The sequence below is a fragment of the Leptosomus discolor genome, chromosome 3 (assembly GCF_034619465.1).
Source record: "Leptosomus discolor isolate bLepDis1 chromosome 3, bLepDis1.hap2, whole genome shotgun sequence".
Lineage (NCBI taxonomy): Eukaryota > Metazoa > Chordata > Aves > Leptosomiformes > Leptosomidae > Leptosomus > Leptosomus discolor.
This window is the reverse complement of record NC_141393.1, coordinates 59,862,801-59,883,891: the sequence shown is the minus strand read 5'-3', so window position 1 is coordinate 59,883,891 and position 21,091 is coordinate 59,862,801. Positions and strand designations below refer to the sequence as shown.

Below are 21,091 nucleotides of genomic sequence, written 5' to 3'. Positions count from 1 at the left end.
GACTGTAAAAAAAAAAAAAAAACCAAAAAAAAACCCCAACAAAAAAAAACCTGCAATTTTTTTTTTTTTTCCCGATATGTTACAGAAAAACATGCTCTATGTCTGTCCGGTAAGTTATATATTGCAGAATTCAGCTACTACAAAAGTTATAGTTTAAGTGTGTTTCATGATTTCTCAAGAAGTCTCACACCTGTATGGGAAAAATCGATGAGGATACTGTAAAACAGTTAGGCTCCATATGGAAAGTGTGTTACAACAGCGAGTTGGTAAGCAGCAGCAGAGGCTAGTTCTACTCAGTGTCACCTAACGCTTACACTACCAATGAAACACTTCAAAAGTTATGAAGCCCAACCATTTCCAGCACCATATGAGAAATTACAACAGTCCTAAGTTGTCTAAAAAAAAAAAAAAAAAAATAAAATCTCGAAAAAGTTACGGCCTTTGCCATTCAACCATAACGTTTGCCATTTCCATGTACTAGTTTGCTGTCGGTGTCTGCTCGCCTCCCCTTCCGCTGATGTGAAGTCGCTGCGCTGCGTTGCTGCTGCTTCCGTGTTACAGAGGTGGGAAGGGGTCTGGTGGTCTGTCCGGTGGGTGGTGGGAAGCGGAGACTTTTATCCCAGGTACCAGGACTGCAAAAGAGAGAGGAGAAGCGTCAGCCCCTGCCGCCCGCTCGCTCTGCTTCCCGAAGGGCTCGGGGCATCGCCGCCAGCCTCCTCCACCAAGAGGGGGGCTAATTGAGACCGTGACAAATTGACCTAATTACAAAGCTTAATTAAAAATACTGTACAAATCAATATATTTTTTTTTTTTGCCGACAGTCACTGGACATAGCTACAGATGAACGCGGGGGTCATGTCACGTTACAAGTTATCAATCTTTTTAATAGATTATGGCTTGAAGATCCCTCCAGTTCACTTTTGTCTAATCCCCTGAAAAGGCGATACACATTCGCCTCTCTGTGCCATTTATCACCCTGCAGTCGGGGTTTTCTTGGGTATTTAGGCATGTGCCAGCATAAGCATCTGTTGCTTTATACTGCCCTGCTTCAACTGTCTCGCTGGAACAGATGCACAGAAATTCAACAACAGGGTTGTTTTCTTAGGAGAAATGTGCATCGCTAGAGAAAAGCCAGGATAAAGCAAATCTGGGGGAAAGTGGATCAGCGAAAATGTCCCGTATCTCTGGCCAGACTTGTGTTTCAAAGCAAAACGTGGACCTCAACTAATAGCTTTTCTTCGGAAAAATCTTTTTTTTTTTCTTTACATTTCTTTTTACCTCCACCCAAAGGGAGGGAATTCCCTGGGATTTCAGCTCCATGACAATACCATCCTTAACCCAACCGCACAGATGCCTGGAGCACAGAAAGCGATTTCACTCCTCGACAGGAAAATAAACACTGTTGGAAAGCTGGAGTGGGCTTTGCTGGAGTCGGGACAGTGCCACCGCACTGGGGACACCCGACTCAGCCCCGGCGAGGTCAGACCGACCTGAACCCGGGATGAATAAGAGCAGTGTTAGGCCCTGGGATCGTACGCGCAGGGGGATGCTGCTTGGCAATGACATATTGCTGTGGGACTACACCAACAAGCGGCAACTATTTAGCCTGAAGTAAAGTAATATGACAAGAAAGATTCAGGTATTAAAGAGCCGTTGCTGATACCCCACGTTTCTGCTTTGGCTCCTGTAATATATGAGGTGCATACGTGTGCACGTATAAACTGATGACAAGTTTTACCAACTTTTTCCTCCGTTCCTTTTCAGCATCTGACGTGATTGATAGCATAATCAACCCGGGGAGGATTTATGAACATTTACAGAAGACTCTGAGGCAAGTTTCATGTGGGACTTGGAGATTATGTGGTCTTGCCATGGAGGCAGGAACCAGTAAAATAAATAGCACGATCGGAGAAGTAGTCCTGCTTCCAATACACCTCATTAACTAACTCTTCCTCCGCTCACCCTGCTGAATACAAACACACCGGTCCCCTATCAGCTCCATCTATTGCCTACAGATTTCATATTTAGACGTACACAGGCTGCAATTAAATTAAATAGTTCTCATATGTAAAGTTCATAAACAGAGAAAAGTTCTGGCAGGATTTGTGAAGCAGTGCCAAGCCCTGTTCCCCTCCCTGACTGCAGGGCCCTATTCATTTTAGGGAAGCTGAGCACAGGCCGTGCCGGAGGCACCTCTGACCACCGCGGGCTGCAAACTCTTCTGAACTTTGCGAGGTCGTCCCTTACGCTTGTCGTTTGAGCGTGACGGTCTTTGGCTGGGCTGGGAACTCTGGAAGAGCCCAGCAGGGAGTAGAGGGGTTAAAAAATTCAGAGCTGATGGTTCAAATCTATATTGCAGATGTCCAATTGGCTCCCATCGCCCACTGGCCTGGCCACATGGCCCACCGGGGATGGCGGGAGCTGCTCTGGCCTCGCCACTCCTCTTTCGCTTCACAATAAGATTAAAAAAAAAAAAAAAAAAAAAGGCAGGGAAAAACCACGAAAAATATGCAAAAAGCAAGCAAGCTGCGGTTTCAGAGGTGGAGGAGGGAGGAGGCCCGGGATGGCGAAGGTGCCGAAGCGGGGTGGCAGGGGCAGGAGCAGCGGCGCAGCGGGGCTCCCCCCGCCCCGGGTGCTGCGCTCCTTCGGTCGGTCGGTCGGTCGGTCGGTCGGTCCAGTCCGCCGGTCTGTCCCCCCGCGGCACCGCGCTCCTTCACGCATCTTGCTATTCAGCCCGCGCCTTGCAGACAAGGTTACCCCAGAGCGGCTCTGTAATCCTTCACTGAAATAGGCTTTATTGATTGCTCTGGTCTATTGTTCCCTTTTCAAGTCCCCCAAGTTCAAGTTCATCCTGGTGTTACATCATGTCTCGTTGCTAGGGGCAACCAGACAGCCCCAGACGTGACTATCATTAGCAAGAGCCGCGCTGCGCCCTCCCACCGCCCGCCAGCCGCTCTGACGTAGCAGCCCCGCTGCAAACACATTGAAGTATTTATTCTGCCTAATTTATGACCTCCACAGCAAGAGAGACCCCCACTCCAAAAACCAACACTGTTGTATATTTAATTAATCTGTCTTTCTCTGGCACTTGGGAAAGTTAGACAAAGGTCTAATTATTGTGTGTCGCTCCCCACACTTTTCTTTTTGGGGTGACTATTTGCATGGGAAAAGAAACGGCGAGCCTGGGCGCGAGTCCCCTCCCTCCAAAACACCTTTTTTTTCTCCCCTGCCCTATTGACATTTCATGAAATACTTTAGCTGCTTAAGGGAATTAGAAAAAAAAAATCTGATGTGAATGTAACTCCTTCTGAGTTGGTATTCAGTAACACAAATCAACTCATGACATGTTTAAATTTAAATGCTAACCACACACTCTGCGAGTTACTTTAAAGGTTAGTTTTTAATCAATAGAAGTTGCTGACTCCGGAGTTTTTTAGCGGCGCAGTGCAGCTCTGGGGCCTTTGTCTAGCGCTGTGCTTTCAAACTTTTTTTTTTCCTTGAGATGATTTTAGCAATGATTTGCAGACACAGAGTGCTATTGTGCTCCTGACTAGCAACATGTCAATAAAGGAGTAGAGTTACCATGCACTAGGGTGTCAATATGACTCCTGCAGACACTGCTCGGCCTTAATACCAATGAAAAACTTAATTAACCCTTACAGGAGTGACCCAAACCGCATGGCTATTTTTTAAACTTCCGCACCGGGGCTCCGGTCCGCCTTTACTGAAAAGCTGCTTTTACGGGATCTGAACTCCAAGCACCTCGCAAACAGCTGCATCCCGCTTCGCCTGTTCCTGCAGCCCCACTTTGATGAGATGTTTTATGGGCTGAGGCAGCAGAACAGCAAGCCAGAGAGTGCATTTACCCATCAGATCCCACCAGCACCGCTCTCAGGATACCGTTTTAATTTAGAGCGTCTTACAGCTGAAATGCACACACAGAATGATCCTCCTTTTCTACTAATCATTTTAATATTAAGATCTCATATCCCCCTCAAGCCTCCTATACACTTCTAAGTCTTCCCGGATTAGGTCTGAAGAGCACTATTGTCCTTCTGAAGCACCTGTGAAACTTCTCTGCGAGAGGAGAGGAGACCTCCGCGCGTCAAATGAAAACGTCTAGGAAGTGTATTGTTGCATTCGGAGCCCTGATAGTTGGGGTCTGTCAAGGTTTTTTTGCATAATTAGGGGGCTTAGAGGGGAAAAAAGAAGCCCGCGTCCTACATTCAGATGGCTGAAGTATTTTTCGCCTTCAGAGCACTGGCTCAACGTGGTGCAGGCTGTGCTCTCACGTCTAACCACCTTACCCATTTTATCCCTTCATGTTCTGTAACCCATCCGATGGCACCCAGACGGGGAATGGCGTATTGCCTTTCTTAATTTAAAATGTCCACTTAAACCATGTGCACTATCACAATACAGTTAGGATGGTATTATCTCCGTGCATTTTCATAAAAGAGCCAGTATTTTATTTCCCCTCTATTTATTTTGTAGTACTATTCTCCCAGCAAGTTTAGAGCTAAATGACTCCACTGGAACTAAAGGTCCTACTCAGTAGAATTACTGCCACACAGTTGTTGGTGCCACCACGGGTCTGTGTTGTCCTGCCGAGCATCTTGCTGCCCTTCCCCAGCACTCAAGGTGAAACATCAGAAAGAATTCTGCAGTCCAGTACGAGATCTTCGCTTCGCTTTCTCCAGTCAAATGAAGAAGTAATCTCATCAGGTTGAAAAGTGCTGACTAAGGATTTAATAAAGTGCCTGCAGATGTGTGTCATCTCTAAGGTATTCAACTCATGTAATGCAAAACAGTTCCACACTGAATGTGCTTATAAAATTCCATTTAACCATTGCAGAGCTCTATTTTACTGTTCTCGGAGGAGTATTATCACACTTTTTTTTTTCCCCCTAATTTACAGCACCATGAAAGTTGAAACTCTGTGCTGCTAGTATCTGAGAATCCTCACAGTAGTAAGGTTTTATGAACCATAAACAATATCTACTTGACTGAATCCTAAACAGGAAGTCTGAAATGGCAATTATGTTTCTTTGATAGCGCAAGTCTATTTGTTTCTAACGCTTTTCTGGAGATAGCAGAGACACACAAAAATCCGCAAGCCACTTCTGACAATTGGGTCCTTTGTACGGGAAGAACAGCAAGGAAACACTCCACAATTCAGGATATTTAAAAGAAGAAAAGCTGAAAGTGCCTCATTGACTCCGAGAGCAGTTTCTGCCTGCGTCAGGAGCCCAGAAACAGGCCTATTGTTTATTAAAATCTTCTTAAACCAGCCTTCCTGCACGATGTGTTTCACCCCTGGCTCCCAAGCCTAACTGTAAGCACCACTCACGTGTTTGGAACCAGAAAGACAATCAAACGCAAACTTGTTAAATCTACTTCTACCTGCACATCTCCTGCCCTAACAATAAGACCTTTCAGCTTGCACAAAAAGTGAGGGTTGTAAAGTGGCCCTATCTGTTTTTCGAATTAAGAAGTTAAACAAAAGTCCTCAAGGGCAAAGTTTAACGCTGCGGAAGGAGGTTGTTAATGTGGAATCCAGAACTGGGTGTGACAGTTGGCTTATTTCTCCGGGCGATGTGGGTTATTTAAGGACATTCACACGTTTGAAACTCTGACAAACTCCACACATAGGAGCTTTTGCTTCACCTAATCCACTTAGGGCTAAAGACCTGGTCTGTGCTAGTCATTTTCTTTAGGTTTCAGCCCAGTTTGGCTGCCTGGCGATGGGACGGGTCGGTGCCATCGGAACTTCAAAGGTGGCTGCTGCGGTGCTGAGGCCGTTGGTGCCCCGGGCACAGCTGCACTTGCAGGAAGCTATTGCTGCAAGGGCCTGGGTGGGAAAATCCACCTTTGATAAGAGCCTAAATAAAAAAAAGTTGTGGCTTTAGAGCTCGCCGGCAAAGCGGCTGTTTGAGCAGCCGAGCTGAACCTGAGCCACGACTGTCGGGCACCTGCGAGGATCCATCACGGCACATCAGTTCAGTTCTTTTGTTTGGGGATGACATTTCAGTCATCTCAAGAACTCCAAGGCAATCAAAAACATTAACCCTAGGAAGGGGAATCGGGGTAACGAGTCCTTCTGGTTGCAAAGATAAAACGAAAATGTAAACACCTAGGCAGCAAACTGGTCCTTCAGACATCACCTTGTGAGAGGTCCCAGGAAGGCTCTTCCCTATGGCGGGTCATTTGAAAGCAAGGGGCCAAAAGTGGGGCTTTGATGCAATTTCCAAAAGGGCTTCCAGGGTGAGTGAAGGCAGTGGTAATTCAGCTTCTGGTGTGACTGGCTGGAGGGCTCCTGCAGATGAAGCAACTGCCTTTGGTTTACGCCGTGTCTGAATTTGTCCCACTTTTCTATTGGTTTCTCCAGAGTTTTTCCAGGCATGAAATTTGATCCTACTGTGTAAACCGAAAGGTGAATATTAAAGACAAGGTCACCTTTGTGCCTATGGAAGTTATTTTCTTAGAGCTGGGATTAATTATTTAGTAATTATATTTTCCAAAGTGAACTACCAAAAGGGACGGAAGTAGCATGTTGGTCATCCCCAAAGGGACATAAAGCAGTGAGTGAATCTTCTGGTTGTCCAACATCCACACCCAGGGGAGCCGCATGCCCCACTACGAGCATATTTATACTGTCTCGAGGAAGATAAAACCCATCCCAGGAGGGATACTAGTCTCCAGGCGATGTGTACCGTAGCTCTGCGTCCAATAGCTTTTGCGAGAATGCCAGTTGTGGCAAACTACATTAAATTACGTGCAATAATTTTGTAATATGGACTTCTGCCTGCTGACTATTAAAAATGTATAGTAGTCCAAACCACTTCTCTCCTGGGACCAACAAACTCACTTCAGGCAAGATCTCTGCTTGGGTTCAAACCTCAAGTTGGGAACAGCTAGTGTTTTTAACTAAGTCACCCCAAACCCTCCCAAACCTATGAAAACACGCTCATACATAACTCCTGCTGTTGTTCCAGACATCTGAATGTTCCAGTAAAGTGTCCCAGCTGGCCCCAGATGTTTCTTAAGTATAAAGCAATGCTCTGAGCGCTGGACCCCCTGCCGCCCGAACCTGAAGCTCAGCGGATTAAAGATTGACTGCGCTATGACATATTCGCATTTAGCCTGAATATAATACAGCAAAGTCTTATCAATGGCAAATGTTTGAAATGTAATCCAGCAAGCAGAGTAGGCTGGCACTTTGAATATGATGTATAAATAATGTATGGGAACTTAAGATCTAAATTAGATCTACAGGAAGAAAACTTTCCCTTTTCTCTGACTCTAAAAGAAAGTTCTCTCACAATGAGGTCATTTTTATGTCTGTCTTTTGGTTTACAATTTTGTTTTTAGACAGAAGGTCTTCTTTTTTCTTCGGGAACATTTTGCGAGTTATAGTTTTCCTCCAGTTTTCTAAATAGTTAAGTGAAGAAGTTCATTTATTTCTTAGTACACTGGCTTTGAAATCTGCAAAGTCTGCGTTGTAGACTGAAAGCTAACTGCTGTAACGCTAAACCATAACCTTTGCTGTTTAAAAAAAATAATAAAAAGATAGTGGAGCGAGAGAGAGAGAGGAAAAAGAAAGGGAGAAAGAGAGAGAAACAATCCCATTTTGTTTTTTGTTAGAGGACGGCATACTACATAGATCAGAGACTTTTCAAAAAATAAAAACCCCCACTGTACACAAAGCACAGGAAAATGTGAGGAAAAAAGGAAAAACCTAAAAGCAGCTTAGAATGTGTTAACTCTGCCATTCTGTCAGCTTAAAGAGTATTTTATGCTTGATCAACAGCTCTCTTTTATTATGCTTTTCTTTCATTCATTCAAGACATCAAAGACCAGAACCACCAGTGTACCTGATCTACCAGAAGAACTTGTAAGGGTGTTCTAAAGAAACGGGGGTATTGGGAGCCAGACACCCCTGCGGACAAGGCAGTTCAAAGAGAATATTTCAACAATGATTACATTTTGTAAATCTTTGTACGAAAGACAGCTTATTTCCTGCTTTTTTCATGAAAAATAGATTCTATCCGTTAAAGTGAGCCCACAGTATGAAAGTTACTTGAGATCTGAGGTACAGCAAGCGGATTAAGTGGATGGTGAGATGAAATTTTTGAGAGAGACGATGGCTTTCTCTGATATTTGTCGCTGCCATAAGGTTTTCTGACTGGGATAGAAAGTTTTTTTTTTTTTTTGGTAGACTTGCTAGTGGCAGTGAAGATGTTTGTAAAAGCAAAATAAACCAAAATGAAACAGAAAGGAAAATTGTAACAAATAAAGGAACTAAGAAAACAAATGGCTGCAAAACCTTTTTGACATGTTTAAAAGAAAGACTATATATATTTGTCCCACTCCAAAAATCGCAGGCTAGCCATTTAAATCCAGCAGACAACTCTGAAGCGCAGACCCAAGCCAGCTGTTTACTTTTCAAAGCCCGTGGTGGTTTCTGCATTGATAAACTATATAACCTCACACACACAGAAGGGATTTTAGCTATGCCAGACCTCATTGCTCTGTCCCGCTCTCTTTATGCGCTGTCACAGAATAAAAATGATCCTAACACAAATCCTGAAATAATATCGTGCTCCAGAAAGAACATCTTTGTAGATATTTCCTGAGTTACTGCCAAAAAGATTTTTTTTTTCGCCCATTCATCCTTTCAAAGTTTTGCTATAAACGTAGCCAAAATTGTCCGGGAGTAATCAGAAATGACCAAAAAATGACCCACGAGCCAAGTACAGCTGTGTGTTGGGGGAGGAAGCTGCCCCCATGCCTGTGGCCCGGCCAGCAGCCACCTCTGCCACCACACCTGGGTGACACCAGCATCAGCACCTCTCTTGCTGCCCTGGTACATACATCACTTTTTGCAAGGGAAAAAGAAAATAGCATCACACATTTTATCGAAGAAGGAAAAGAGACGACTTTAAAACCCGCCTCACGGCCTATATCTACTATTGCAATTTAAAAGTAAATATGCTGCAAAGGGGTTTTTAAATTCTGCACTTTATGCCTCGCTTTTTAGACAGCCCTGTACATTCCTCTGCTGGAAGCACAGTTAAATTTGCTAGAGACTGCAATGCTTTAATATTTCTTATGTGAAATCTGACTTATTTCTTTCCTTTTATAAAATAAAGTGTGCGTCGGGACTCGGATCCGCTTATAACTTCACGCCATGAACTCCCGTGGAAACTGGTATGGCAGACGCACTGCTGCAATGGGACTTTCCAGCATTTTGCTAGGAAAGAAGCGAGCCCTTTGGGAACCGCTGTAAGCCTGCTCACAAAACTATAGTGTCCGCGTTGTCCCCTGTTTCCCTGTGCCCCTGGGCATGGCACAAAGCCAGTGGGTGCATGGGGACCCCCCAGCCCTGGTGGTGGGTGCACGGGGCTGGCGGCAGCCCCAGCTCCCAGCCCCTCACGGCTGCAGTCTGCCCGTCCCGGACTCCGGCAGCGTGTTTGCAAGTTCAAGTTCAGGTTTAAGCGAAATAAAACGCTCCTCGGGAGTCTGCAGCCAGCCCTCATTTACATGTGATCCCTCTGAACTTCGCCTGCGCCAGCGCGCCCTGTTTCCAGGGCCCGCCGAAGGAATGTTTTACAGTTAGAGCCCGCAGTGCTTTCTCAGGCATTTTAGACCCAGAGGCCCAAGTTTCAAGCTGCAGCATTAAAAGTTTCCACAGAGCTACTGCAGAGAGAGGGAGGAAGGGGGGGTGGGGGGGAAATGAGGAGAACAATATCGTCTTAATTGTCTCTATATAGCTCCACAGTTAAAGTATTACTTTTTAAAGGGACATAATTTATTCTAGAGGCATGGTGTTATAACAACCAGTACATACTTTCACCGCGGCGTAACCCGCTCTATTCTTCATTGTGCTCTCCAGTTTTGTTGCTTTTGCAGGACTCCTTGTTACCCAGTCCCCTATACTGTACTTACAGTTTTATTCAATTTAAGCCAGTTCCTGCAGTCCTCAGGCGAGCGAAACTCCCCTGAAGCCTCAGGAGTTTTGCCTGCACCAGGACTGCAAAAATAATCTCCCTGCAACCACCGTTTCCCCCAAAGTTTCTTTACTTTTATTGCTTCAGACAATCGGGGAAAGTCATCCAAAGAAAATCAACCCCCAGTCTGGGCCTCCCAAGCTCCATGTGCAGCGAGACAGCCTGAGCGGCGCGCGTGCACACACGCACAGAGGCACACGTACACACACACACCCTCGGGGTTTGCCCCTGGGACTCTCCTTCCCTGTCCTGTGCAGGCGGGCAGCAATGGAGCGACTGGAGCTACATAAAGGGCCCATGAGGCCAAGGGGCCCAGCGTGACGGGCTGCTCTGCTGGCAAGTTGGCTGCAGAGGCTCTGGCTCTTTGCTCTGGGGTGCAAAAGGTAGTTTTCAACTGCTTTTCTTGACTGCCCTGAGAGTACTTTAAGGTACACAGCACAAGAGGAAAGCGAGGGGAGATGATAACTTGAACTGGAGGGGAGAGCGAGCGCTCCCTCTGAAATCCCCCCTAAAGCATCCAGTGTCTGGTCTCTGTATGCACTGGATAGCTGTGGGTGAAGCAGACAAATTAGCAATGCCACAGCTCCACTGGGAGAGCAAAGGCAGCGTGCATAGCCTGATAAAAACAGGGCAAAAAATAGGGGGTTTGGGTCAGTGGAGGGCCGGAACGCGCCGGCGAGGAATTGGGCTGTGGGAACAGCCGGGCTGGTGGGGCACACGCTGGGCAGGTGCAGATGGATAGAGGGACAGCATGGGAGCTGGGGACTCGAGGATGAGGGGGCTGAGACAACAGCACGTTTTCAGAAGTGGGCAGAGAAAGGTTGGGGTTTGAAGACTGCAGAAAGGGATTTTGGCAAGTCCTAGGTGTACTGGGCAAGGAGATCAAAACTGGTCTCCAAATTAACATGAAGAGAAATAGGGACACGGAGGCAACTCTGGTGTTTTTGCCACATTCACCTTAAAATTATAGTAGACAGTGAGTTGGAGGAGTAGTGAATCAAATCAACAGCGAACCCCCATTCCCAAATCTCCCCGTAAAAAAAGAAAGCCAAAAGGGAATTGAGCTGAACACAAAACCCCTCCTGAATGCAAAAACTTCTGCGTTTTTCCTGATGCTTTGTACCTCACAAATTGCTCTAAGAAACATGGAAGGTCGTGAACCACGCCTGTGCTTAGCATTCGGCCCCCGGTGTGTGCGACTGTGGGGACTGATGATGGGACTTCTCCAATTATACCACGGGGAGTCCCTGGCCAGCGACGTGGTGGCCAATGAGTTCCTGTACAGTTCTGTCAGGGCCATTGGGGTCGGGATGATACAGGAGCTGTGTGACCAGGGCAAGGAGAGGCCACCCCAGCCTTCAGAGGTAGCCAGCCCTCCGGTGGAGAAACGGGAAAAGCCTTCGCAGTGCATGATCTGCCTTTGGATGAGGAGGGACGTATTAGACATGGTTGGCTAAAATGAGTTGGGTTTTGGCCTAGTGTGGAGCGATTTTCACACATATTGTGAGATGCCAATGAAAGTCCTGGTGGAGTGTAAAGTCATTAAATGAGATGAAATTAAACAATTTAGTTATTTCTGCTTCATCATATTTGTGCAGTATGGCAGGCAGAATGAATTACTACTAATGATCAAATTTAGTAATACTAATTAAACTATTTCAATTTAATTAATACTAACAGAGAAAACACAAAATTACTAATTTAAACCTTGAACTTAAAACCAAAAGGTGCCTCTTCACTTTTATGAGTCACTGAATGTGAGGTTTTTCTCTGAAAACAGACTGTATAGAAGTGGCTCTTTGTACTCAGCAAGTAAGCTGCTCCATTGTATGGAGCATTACAGCTCTCCCCCATCTTCTTGGTTTTTTCTTCCCCCTGTTTTCTAAATGTTACTGCTTTTACTCCTCGTATTCCTGAGAAGCCTCCAGGGGAAGAATCTGAATTCTGCTTTGACTCACACGACATCAACAGGACTGATAAAGCAGCAACCACTACTGGGACAAATTCTGGCCTTGTTACTACTGTTAGGAAGACAAAGAGTTTATAAAGAGCCTTCCTTGCTGAGAATGAACCAGATGGAACATAGCTTGGCCTATATTTTCAGATTTAGCCTACAGACCAGTAAATTGGGAAAACCCCCAAACGAAACTCATCTCTACATCAAGGAAGACTGCTTCGGAGTCACTGAGAGATAATAGCTACAGTCACAAAATAAAAACTCTAGAGATACATGATGCCTGCACTGAAAGGTCTCCCCATAAGGAAAACTTCAATTTTCACCTTTATCTTATTTGAAAAAGACTAGATTTATTCTACCGTGTATAACTATAAGCAAAGTACAAGCATAATTAAACAAAAATATTATTTTATTTCTAAACCAAACTCCTGAAATAACAAACCTTCCATCTCCCACTCTCATCAACTTCAATGAATGTACAATCGGGTCCAATACCATAGATTCACAGACATGACCTTTAACCCAAAAGACTACAAGAAAGTGCTTCAAAAAAACTGAGAAGAGCCAAACAAGAACTTTCTGTGCAAAAGTGTTCCTGCAAAATCTCAAATCTCATTGTTTAGTACATGCAAGGATGAAAAAAACCAACCCCACATGCAAATTTAATATCTAACTTTATCTCCTTCTTAAAAAAAAGATGCCTTTTCTGTTGTCTTATTTAAAAAGATGTAGCTACAGCAAAAGCACAAAAGGATACCTGAAGTTGTATAAAGCTGCTCCAAGCAATGCAGAAATGATTGTGTTCAGCCTCAAAGGTGGCTGCATTTTATTGGTAGTGATTTTTGTTACTCATATCTCATTATTAAAATGGCTTCTGAAATGTATTTAGCTGCATCTCTTCATCTGTAATAACTAGTATTTGTATAGGTGATGTAAGAGTTGAGTCATGAAAGAGAATATGCCTGAAAATATTATGATTACAGTGTCAGTACTGTTTTCAAAATTGACTATTAATAACCAAAGTAACTAAAGGCTGCACAGTCAAGCCTACAAGATATGTTCATGTTTAGCTTTTTGATCTTTATTAATTTTTTTGTTTTGTTTTTAAGTCCAGGTTTTGGTTTAAACTTTTCCAGTTCTACCTCTGTTCAAGTAGAATATACTATAAAAAACAAATACCTAAAACAAGACGAGCCCTTCAGTTGTTCTGAGCTAAAACCAGGTAAAGTTTGAAAGCTACAACTTGGCATGCTGTTAGTAATCCTTACTAAGAACAGCACCTTTGTTAAATTTAAAATATAAACAGGTTTTAACAAAATTGTAGTAATTTTGCTCTGTTTCTTTTGAAGCCCCAATCCTTCCCCTGTATGCTATGTACATTTTCTAGGATAGTCCAGCACTAGAGAAGGTTATGCTTAGTGTCTAGGGGAACATGAAATCTGCTGCAAACTGGCGAGTCCTCCTCTGTTAAGAAACGGCTTCTCATCTTTTGGTCCTCTTTTATAGTCTATTTTGCAAGGTGTTCACCTCTGGAGCTTATTTATTCCTTGCCCTCCATGTTAAGGCCATTAAGCAAAGGTGATCCTTTAGAACTACCTTAGAAGGTAGCTTAATGCCTATCTGTTGGGAAGGATGTAGGGATTGTGGCCTTTACTTTTTGACCTTCATTGTAGCTTGTGGTCCTAATCCTTTGACTGCAGAATTGTTAAAAAGTATATATGGCAGTTGGCAAAAATCTTAATGCTCCAGTAAATGCAAAAGCTGTAAATTCAGCTGCTGACCTTTTCCATCCAGGTCACATGTGACACCTACTGGAGTTTGTCAGGCTATATGGAATTTATGGAGCTCATATAGGTATCAGCTGCAAAAGCTGAACTTTCATGAAATGTCTTTCAAAGGCACTTCCAAAACCCTTGTAAAAAGTCAGTATGTCTTTTTTTTAAGCGTATACATTCCACGTGCATTTTAAAAGGTCTCAACATGCCATCTCTACAAATCTTCAACACTTAGGAAAGTTCAGCTCTTAAATTATTACTCTTTACAAAACAGAGAAATCAGGCCAGGCATGTAATTATTGTGATTACCAACTTCCAACCACCCCTTTCCAAGCCTACAGAATACGCTGAACCTCTGCGCACTCCTTTCTTTCTCATGCGCATCTCTCTGTCACTCTGTGAAATCAATGGTATTGATGGCATATAGTCAGTCAGGGAAATGTGATTTGATAGTACCCTAAAGCAGCTGCAAAAGAAGGGAAAGAGCACAATACCTACTCAGGTCCACACCGCGAGTGTGAGATCAATGTTTTCAATAATACGTGTGCCGCCACGTAGCACCCTAACTGTCGCAATTAATAATGTAGAAGGAGCTGATTAACTTAAGTAAAGTGCTCTCCACTGTGTAAACACATAAAGATCTATAGGGCAAAAGAGGGAAGAATGAACAAAACGTCATTTTTATATTTTATGTGGACACATTCTTGCTTTCTATTCTGCTCTTGTAACAATTACTGTACTAGCCACTCTGACAGAGTCAATAAATCGATCTGGGACCTGATGCAGCAGTGAGGCAGACTAATCCAATACAGTATTATCTGCAATGGAGGTTGGGGGCGGGCGTGGGGTGGCGAGGAAATCAGCCAAGTCAAGTAAGAGTGAGAGGCACATAACTATAACCTTGCCTTACACTCGTTGGTTTGATTTGTGTGTGTGTGTATGTATGCATGTGTGTACCTGAACAAATGTGCAGCTCTGCAGGAGGAAAGTGCTTTGCCTGTGCTGCATCTCCAAAGTCCTTGCAATACTCCAGTTGGTCACAGGGCCCTGTGGTTCAGCGAGGATCAGCACTCATTCTGATTTAATCATGTCGGCAGAGTGGCCAATGAATTTAAAGACCTGGTGACTCTCCTCCACCACACCAAAGCCAGTACCTGCTCCCCCTCTCAACTGTGCCCACCACAACAGCAGCAAGCGCTGCTGCTCATCCATTGAAAAACAAATCTAGGAGTCCCCTTCTATGTACTCTGTACCTGTTAACATAGGAACTGTCATGTTTTGTGAGCTTAAATGGTCACCTGGGTCTGGTGTTATGTCTCTGACAGTGGCTGCACTCCTTTTGAGAGGAAGATGCAAGAATCCCTATAAAGGAGATGGACCAAAATGATTTGGCCTGAGGGGAAGCTTCTTCCGAGCCCCATGCAGTAAGTGTTAGGCCTTGTAAATCCATGTTAGCGGGGAATATGAGATTGAAAAAATAAAAATAAAAGAAAGTTTCCTGCTGAATGGAAAAAAGAAAACTGTTTTTTGGCAGAAGTTCTTCAAGAAGGAGAACATAGGCCATTGTTATTATGAAGACTTTTCAATGAAAACACAGAAAATCATTGCCTTTTAGAGTAATTGTTTAGCTAAAGAAAGGTTACACAGCTTGTAGAGAATTTAGTAAGAAATTAAATCTCTCCAGCTCATTCATCACATTTCTGCATTTGCCAACTCTTCCCACCAGGCCCACACTTACTTCTTCTCTCTCTTCTCCCCTACTGTGGAGCATAAGTAATGGCCATAAAACCCACAGAAAGGGTGCCTTACGCACAGGCTTCCTGTTTATTGTAAGGAGAGGGAAAAAATGCAATAAGTTTAATTGCTTAGTTTGGGAAATTTGTCTATGTCCATTGTAAATAATTGTATGCTATATCTACTGAGAATAGGATGCTTAGTGCTAACTTAAAAAAAAAAAAAAAAAGTCTTAACTGTTTATCGGAGCCTGCAAGGAGGATGAAGAAGAAGCATAGGAAAAAGGATCTCCCCTGCTGAGGACTAACCCAGGCATTTCTGGACTGATTTGGCTCCAACCCACTTTGAGGATAAGGCCACATGATGGTACTGGGAAGTTTTCTATGAATCTTTACCTTTATAGTGCCTTCTTCTTGAGGTATACTGTTCTCTGCTGCTTTTTAAGAACTGATCTGAGAGTGAAATTTCATACCTCCCCTCTGCACAAAATCTCAATTAAATGGGCTTTGTGCGCTGAGCAGGCAGTGAAGGGAATGGGAGCTGGGCAGTGACCCTGATTTCTGGTCACTTTTGTATCTCCTCTCTGTGGAGCACACTCTGGACTGTCATTAGCAACTGTGATCAGAGCAGCACATTCACACTCATGCTACACTGGGGACACATGGCTATGGAGCTATTATATGATCAGGGGCACATCAAGAGCACCACAACTGCATGTGGGCTCTTTGCTCCCATCATGGTGGAACCATCTCAATTTTAGCTCAGTGAAGGATTCAGCCAACATTTCCTTGACTAATTTTAACAAAAGAGAAAAGCGAGTTTAATATGGCCAAACACAAAGCAAAGGCAGGATCTGAAATCTTCTTTCAGCTTCCCAGGGTCTGAGATCTGCTGATGCTTGATAAAGATTGATACTGTCTCTTGACTTCTACTACATTTTGGCAGCCATCTCCAGGCCACCCTCAAGATCAGGCCAGTACAGCTGCTTCCTAGGTGGAAGATGAAAGATAGCACCAACATTCAGGCCACGTATCAGTAGCTTGGTGCCACTGGTTCTGCAGCAAAACACTTTTTGCTCAGGGATCAAACTTTTGTTCAGTGGTCATAATAGGCCTCAAGCCCACAAGAGCCCATCCTTCTTCAGCACTCTCCAGTCTAGGCAATTAGTATAAATTAAGTGGTCACGTAAACAACTTTCTCTTCTCACATACTCAACTGTTCATTATAATGGTTCTGTTTCTCATCTCTGTATTGGGTCTTTCACTTCTTATGTGTGTTGCAAATCCCTAGTAGGAAAGCAATCCATGAGGGTACAGGGCCCGCATAAAATCAGGAGCAATCTAAAATTCAGATGGCACTTCAGGCACTGTGTAACCCTGCTCCGAGTGTCAGAGGACAGCATCCCTCGCTTCCTGTTGCCGATATGGGAAAGTTCACAGATCCCTGCTGGGTTTGGAAGGACAGTGCTCCTTCTATCTTTAGCAGATCTAGAAAATAGCAGTCTCATAACCCAAAATAGTGGGGTTTGTATCCAGTCTCTGCAAATTTCTGTTCTTTACCCAGGAGAGACGTTATTCCTGCAAGCAAATGATGTTATGAACCTGCCACTACATTTGTTGCTATGGTCCAAGAGAAGGAAAGGGGCAGTCAAGTCTCTGCTTAAAAATGCTTTGCAGTTAAGTGTCTTATAAAGCCATGAATGCTGGCTGAGGGAGGTTACTTTGTGGAATATGTATTTCTCAGGGGGCTGAACCGATTTGAACAAATGCTTCCAAATTAGTGTTCTTTATCTTCATTCATGCTCGAACACAAGTGGTGCATTCAGCCTTGAGGATAAGTATTCTTATCCTGCGGAGGAACAGTCTAAGCAAGAAGTAGCGCTGACCTGGCTTATAAATAGTTCTGCTCAGAACCCCCAAAATAAAAGGCCTGATATCTTGTTGCTGCAGCCTCTCATGTTCTCTGCACGTCCACTGCAATGTAGGAGCCACATGCACCCCTTACACTTTTTCTGAACATGAACTGCTCTGTGAAGTGAAGCGGTGGCTCAGCTGTTAGCACACCATGCAATACCACGAGATCCTGACCTTACCCTTCCTCCCCGGCGGCCAGCAGGTGCTGCCTGTCTGATCAGAGCAATTCCTGGGCACGGGGAAAGGGGAGAAAGAGAGAAGTGTGCAGAGGCAGAAAAGGACAAGCAGCTTGTGGTCCTCATTAATAAAGCACATCAACATGAGCTGTGCATGAGTCTGGCTGCTCTGTGTCCCCTTCTGATGGTGCAAAGAGCAGGGCACCACGGCAAGGGTTCAGTGAGACGCAAAAATGGAAAATTCCCACGAAGCGAGGCACGTGTTTTATTTGTCAGAAGAAAAATGTGTGCACTGGTTTCTTTCTTCCATAGGGTGGCAATGGAACCTGGGCACAAAACAGCTACGTGGTTTCAGCTGCAGGAGCAATAGCTCTGGAGGAACTGCATTAGCTTCCTATTCAAGGTGCTGACTTTGATCTATGAATCCTATATGCTTTCGGGCCTTGCTACCCGTGAGACTGCTTCCCTGCCTCCCCCCTGCCTGTGCAGCCTCCAGCTGAGGCGAGGGGCATCACCTGCACTGAGCTCCTCCGAATTAAGTGTCTAGGCAGAAGTGACTGGCTGTTATCACAGAAGGACCATCTACTCTGGAATTTGCCTCCCTCCCTTGTCTGACAGAGCTCACATCTGCTAACCTACAGGACACAGCATAAAGCTCATTTTTTTTCCTCATGCCCTTTGTTTTAAAGTGCTGCCAGTGAAAAATTGCAGGTTGCAGTTTGCTTTCTAAAAGAGTTGTGGGGAAGTAAAATAGTCTTTCCCTTGACTCTCGAAAAGAAAGTAATTGTACAATTGGGTTTGTATATGCACCTGAGGCATAAGGTGGTTTTTTAGAGATAAATAAGAGCCTAAAAGAAGAACCTACAAAGACACCACTGTCTAATTCAGGAAAGGCAAAGAACAGGAGCAGATCTAAAGAAGTTAGCAATTTCCTTATGCTATAAACATTTTCTAAACTTGACTAATTTCCCCCCTAACTTACTATAGGGCAGCATTACTCTTTTATAGATGTGTTTCACAGGATGCACTGTTGTACCTGGTCTTTATAAGGCTGGTAGCAAGAGCACGGCTGTGCTTCTGAGCTTTCTGGTTTTCACACTTGTTCTGCTTCCTAGATAAGCTTGTTTGACTTTTGGGGTTTTTCTTATACTTTATTGTGGTCTGCTAGGTAAGTTATGGGCCTTTTGTTTCAATTGTTTTGTGTTACAAAGGATGAGATCTATCTGGAGCACTGTTGTAGCTGGGTGGCTCCAGGGCCCCAACAGGGAAAGTGTGAAAAGACAAGACCCTGGCTTGTCTGACTGTAACTTTGGGATCGTGCAGAGGCAGAAGCAGGAAGAGCTTCTACTTCTGTTCTTCTAGAAAATAGTTTTATCTTTTCGTAGAGAACGGTAAGGGAATAAATATTTGGTTTTGCATTCAACTAAGTTTTAGAAACTAACTGGGATGGGTCTGATATAAAGCATGTTTAGATTAGAGAGGGCTTTTTCCTGCAACAGGTGGACAAGAGGGTGCATGATACACTTTTAAGCAGAGAAGAAAACCATTTAGTTTCTCGCAGGTGGTAATGCAGTTGATTCTCTGCCTAGATGCCTGCAGTGGGAGGCCTTTTCTGTTCTGTGCATCCTTGTAACCTTACTGTGTAAGGCACATGGGCTACTGGCAGGTAGAAGTGATTAGATGGAGCAGGCATGTGGTGTTCAGGAGCTGTTTTTAGCATCCGAAGTACAATTTCCAGGAAGATGTAGGGTAAGTAGGTGGCAAACGGGACTCAGCCTAGTAAACAGTGTTTAGTGTGAAGTGGATCTGCAGCACACCGAATACAGCACACTGATCCCTAAAGGAATTTTGTACCATAAAGCAAAGTGAGGGCATTAGAGATCAGCAAACACCATTTAGAGTGGGGAGGGACAACGCAGACTCTGGTCACAAAGAACAGGTTGCTAGTCTAGTCTTACCAGCTGCATATAACACGCATATCCTGTGTTTCACAATTACATTTATCGCTTGGTTTGGAAAAAACCCCAAACCTCAAACTCAGAACCCTTTATTCTTTATTAGCGTGGTTGCTACTGATAGGCTAGTTCCTAATTAATATGATGGTACTTTCCCATCCCTCTACCACTCTCCTTATTACAAGTCCTTGGCAATACGAGAGATACATCTATTACTTAGTCATGAGGTAGATAGACCAGCCTGCTTTTGAAACTAAAGACTGTGTACCCCAGGCATACTGTATTTCTAATTTGCATATGGAAAAGGCAGTTAAAAAGCTGATGCCCCCATATTGCTTGCGAGTCAAGTAGCAAAATTAAATGATTTATCAAGGAAAGGTTACAACACCTGTGCCTTTTTGTCAACATATACAGAGGATGCCAAGTCAAGTGTTTCTTCTAATAGCCCAAACAGAAATTGAGATTCAAATAACCCCCCAGATTGGACAATTATGCGGTGAGCAGTGTGATGCATGGGGTAAGCAGAGGCAGTATATGAAAAAACAAACGAACTGAAAAGTTTTGAAGCTGCTAAAACCCAACGAAGCCAACAGCTCTTTTGGGGCTTTTGTTACTGAATCACAACTACTGACTTAAATTGGTTTATTTCCTGGTCTCTTCTGTCATGGACGTGTCCTGCTACAACCTCTGTTAACACAGAAAGACGGCCTTTTCTAAATAAAATATTATAGAAATTCTATAAAATTCCTTTAAGGAATTATATTTGAAGCAATGTGACATAAATCAGAACATGCTGCTAATGGAAATGTCTACTGCTAATTTTTATAATGCCCATTAAGCAAGGCATGTACTGGTTTTGGTTGTTTAAAAACAGCCTAGGACAGAATGATCCTTGCTCAAACTCAGCCGTGCTGTTGTACGTTTGTCTGCGATTTTAGTCCAATGTTCTGCGAAAGCCTGTGAATGCCCATGTATGGGAAATGCGACTTCTGCTGAACGGCACTGTCACATCCCTGTGCACAGACTCACTTTTGCACCATGTTAAGACTAATAACGATGATGCGTAACTGCTGCCTGTAGTCAAATGACCCACCAATTGGAAGAGAAAATCAGAGCCATCAAAAAGCTGACCATAATGTTTTCTTATAGCTTGTAGCTGGACTGTAATTTTATAAAAGCAGATGTTCAGATACAGTCTTCATTTTTATTTTGTTGTTCCAGCAGTAAAGAGTTGCTTAACCCTTATATTTAAGCTTGACTTTCAGGAGCTCTGAGTGTTCACTGCTTCCTCTTGTCTAAGGGAGCTGTGTGGCCTGGCAGTTAGTGGTCCTCAGGACCCGTGTCTTAGGCTGACTCTGAATGTACTATAAAAATCGTGATGGAAAGCAGCCACCCCAGCTGCTTTTAATAACACAGTTATATGTGTTTTTATATTTTCATTTTGAAAATATCCTAAGTGATCATCCTGTACACTAATGCCCTGCAAAAAGAGTACAAAAGCATGTCTTTGTTTAGAAGAACGCTAAGTAGATCCCAAATCATTGCAGTTAGTATTTTTACCTCACTTCTCT

General features: G+C 43.9%; 1 protein-coding gene across 2 annotated transcripts in view; it reads right to left on the bottom strand.

The window, feature by feature from the left end:
- Positions 1–555: 555 nt before the first annotated feature.
- NFIA (nuclear factor I A) overlaps positions 556–21,091 on the bottom strand; it is a 246,618-nt gene continuing 226,082 nt past the window's right edge. For both annotated transcript variants that reach the window (XM_086462126.1, XM_086462127.1), the window contains one exon: positions 556–632. In XM_086462126.1, coding sequence (XP_086318252.1) covers positions 556–632 — 77 coding nt within the window. The remainder of the gene's footprint in view (positions 633–21,091) is intronic.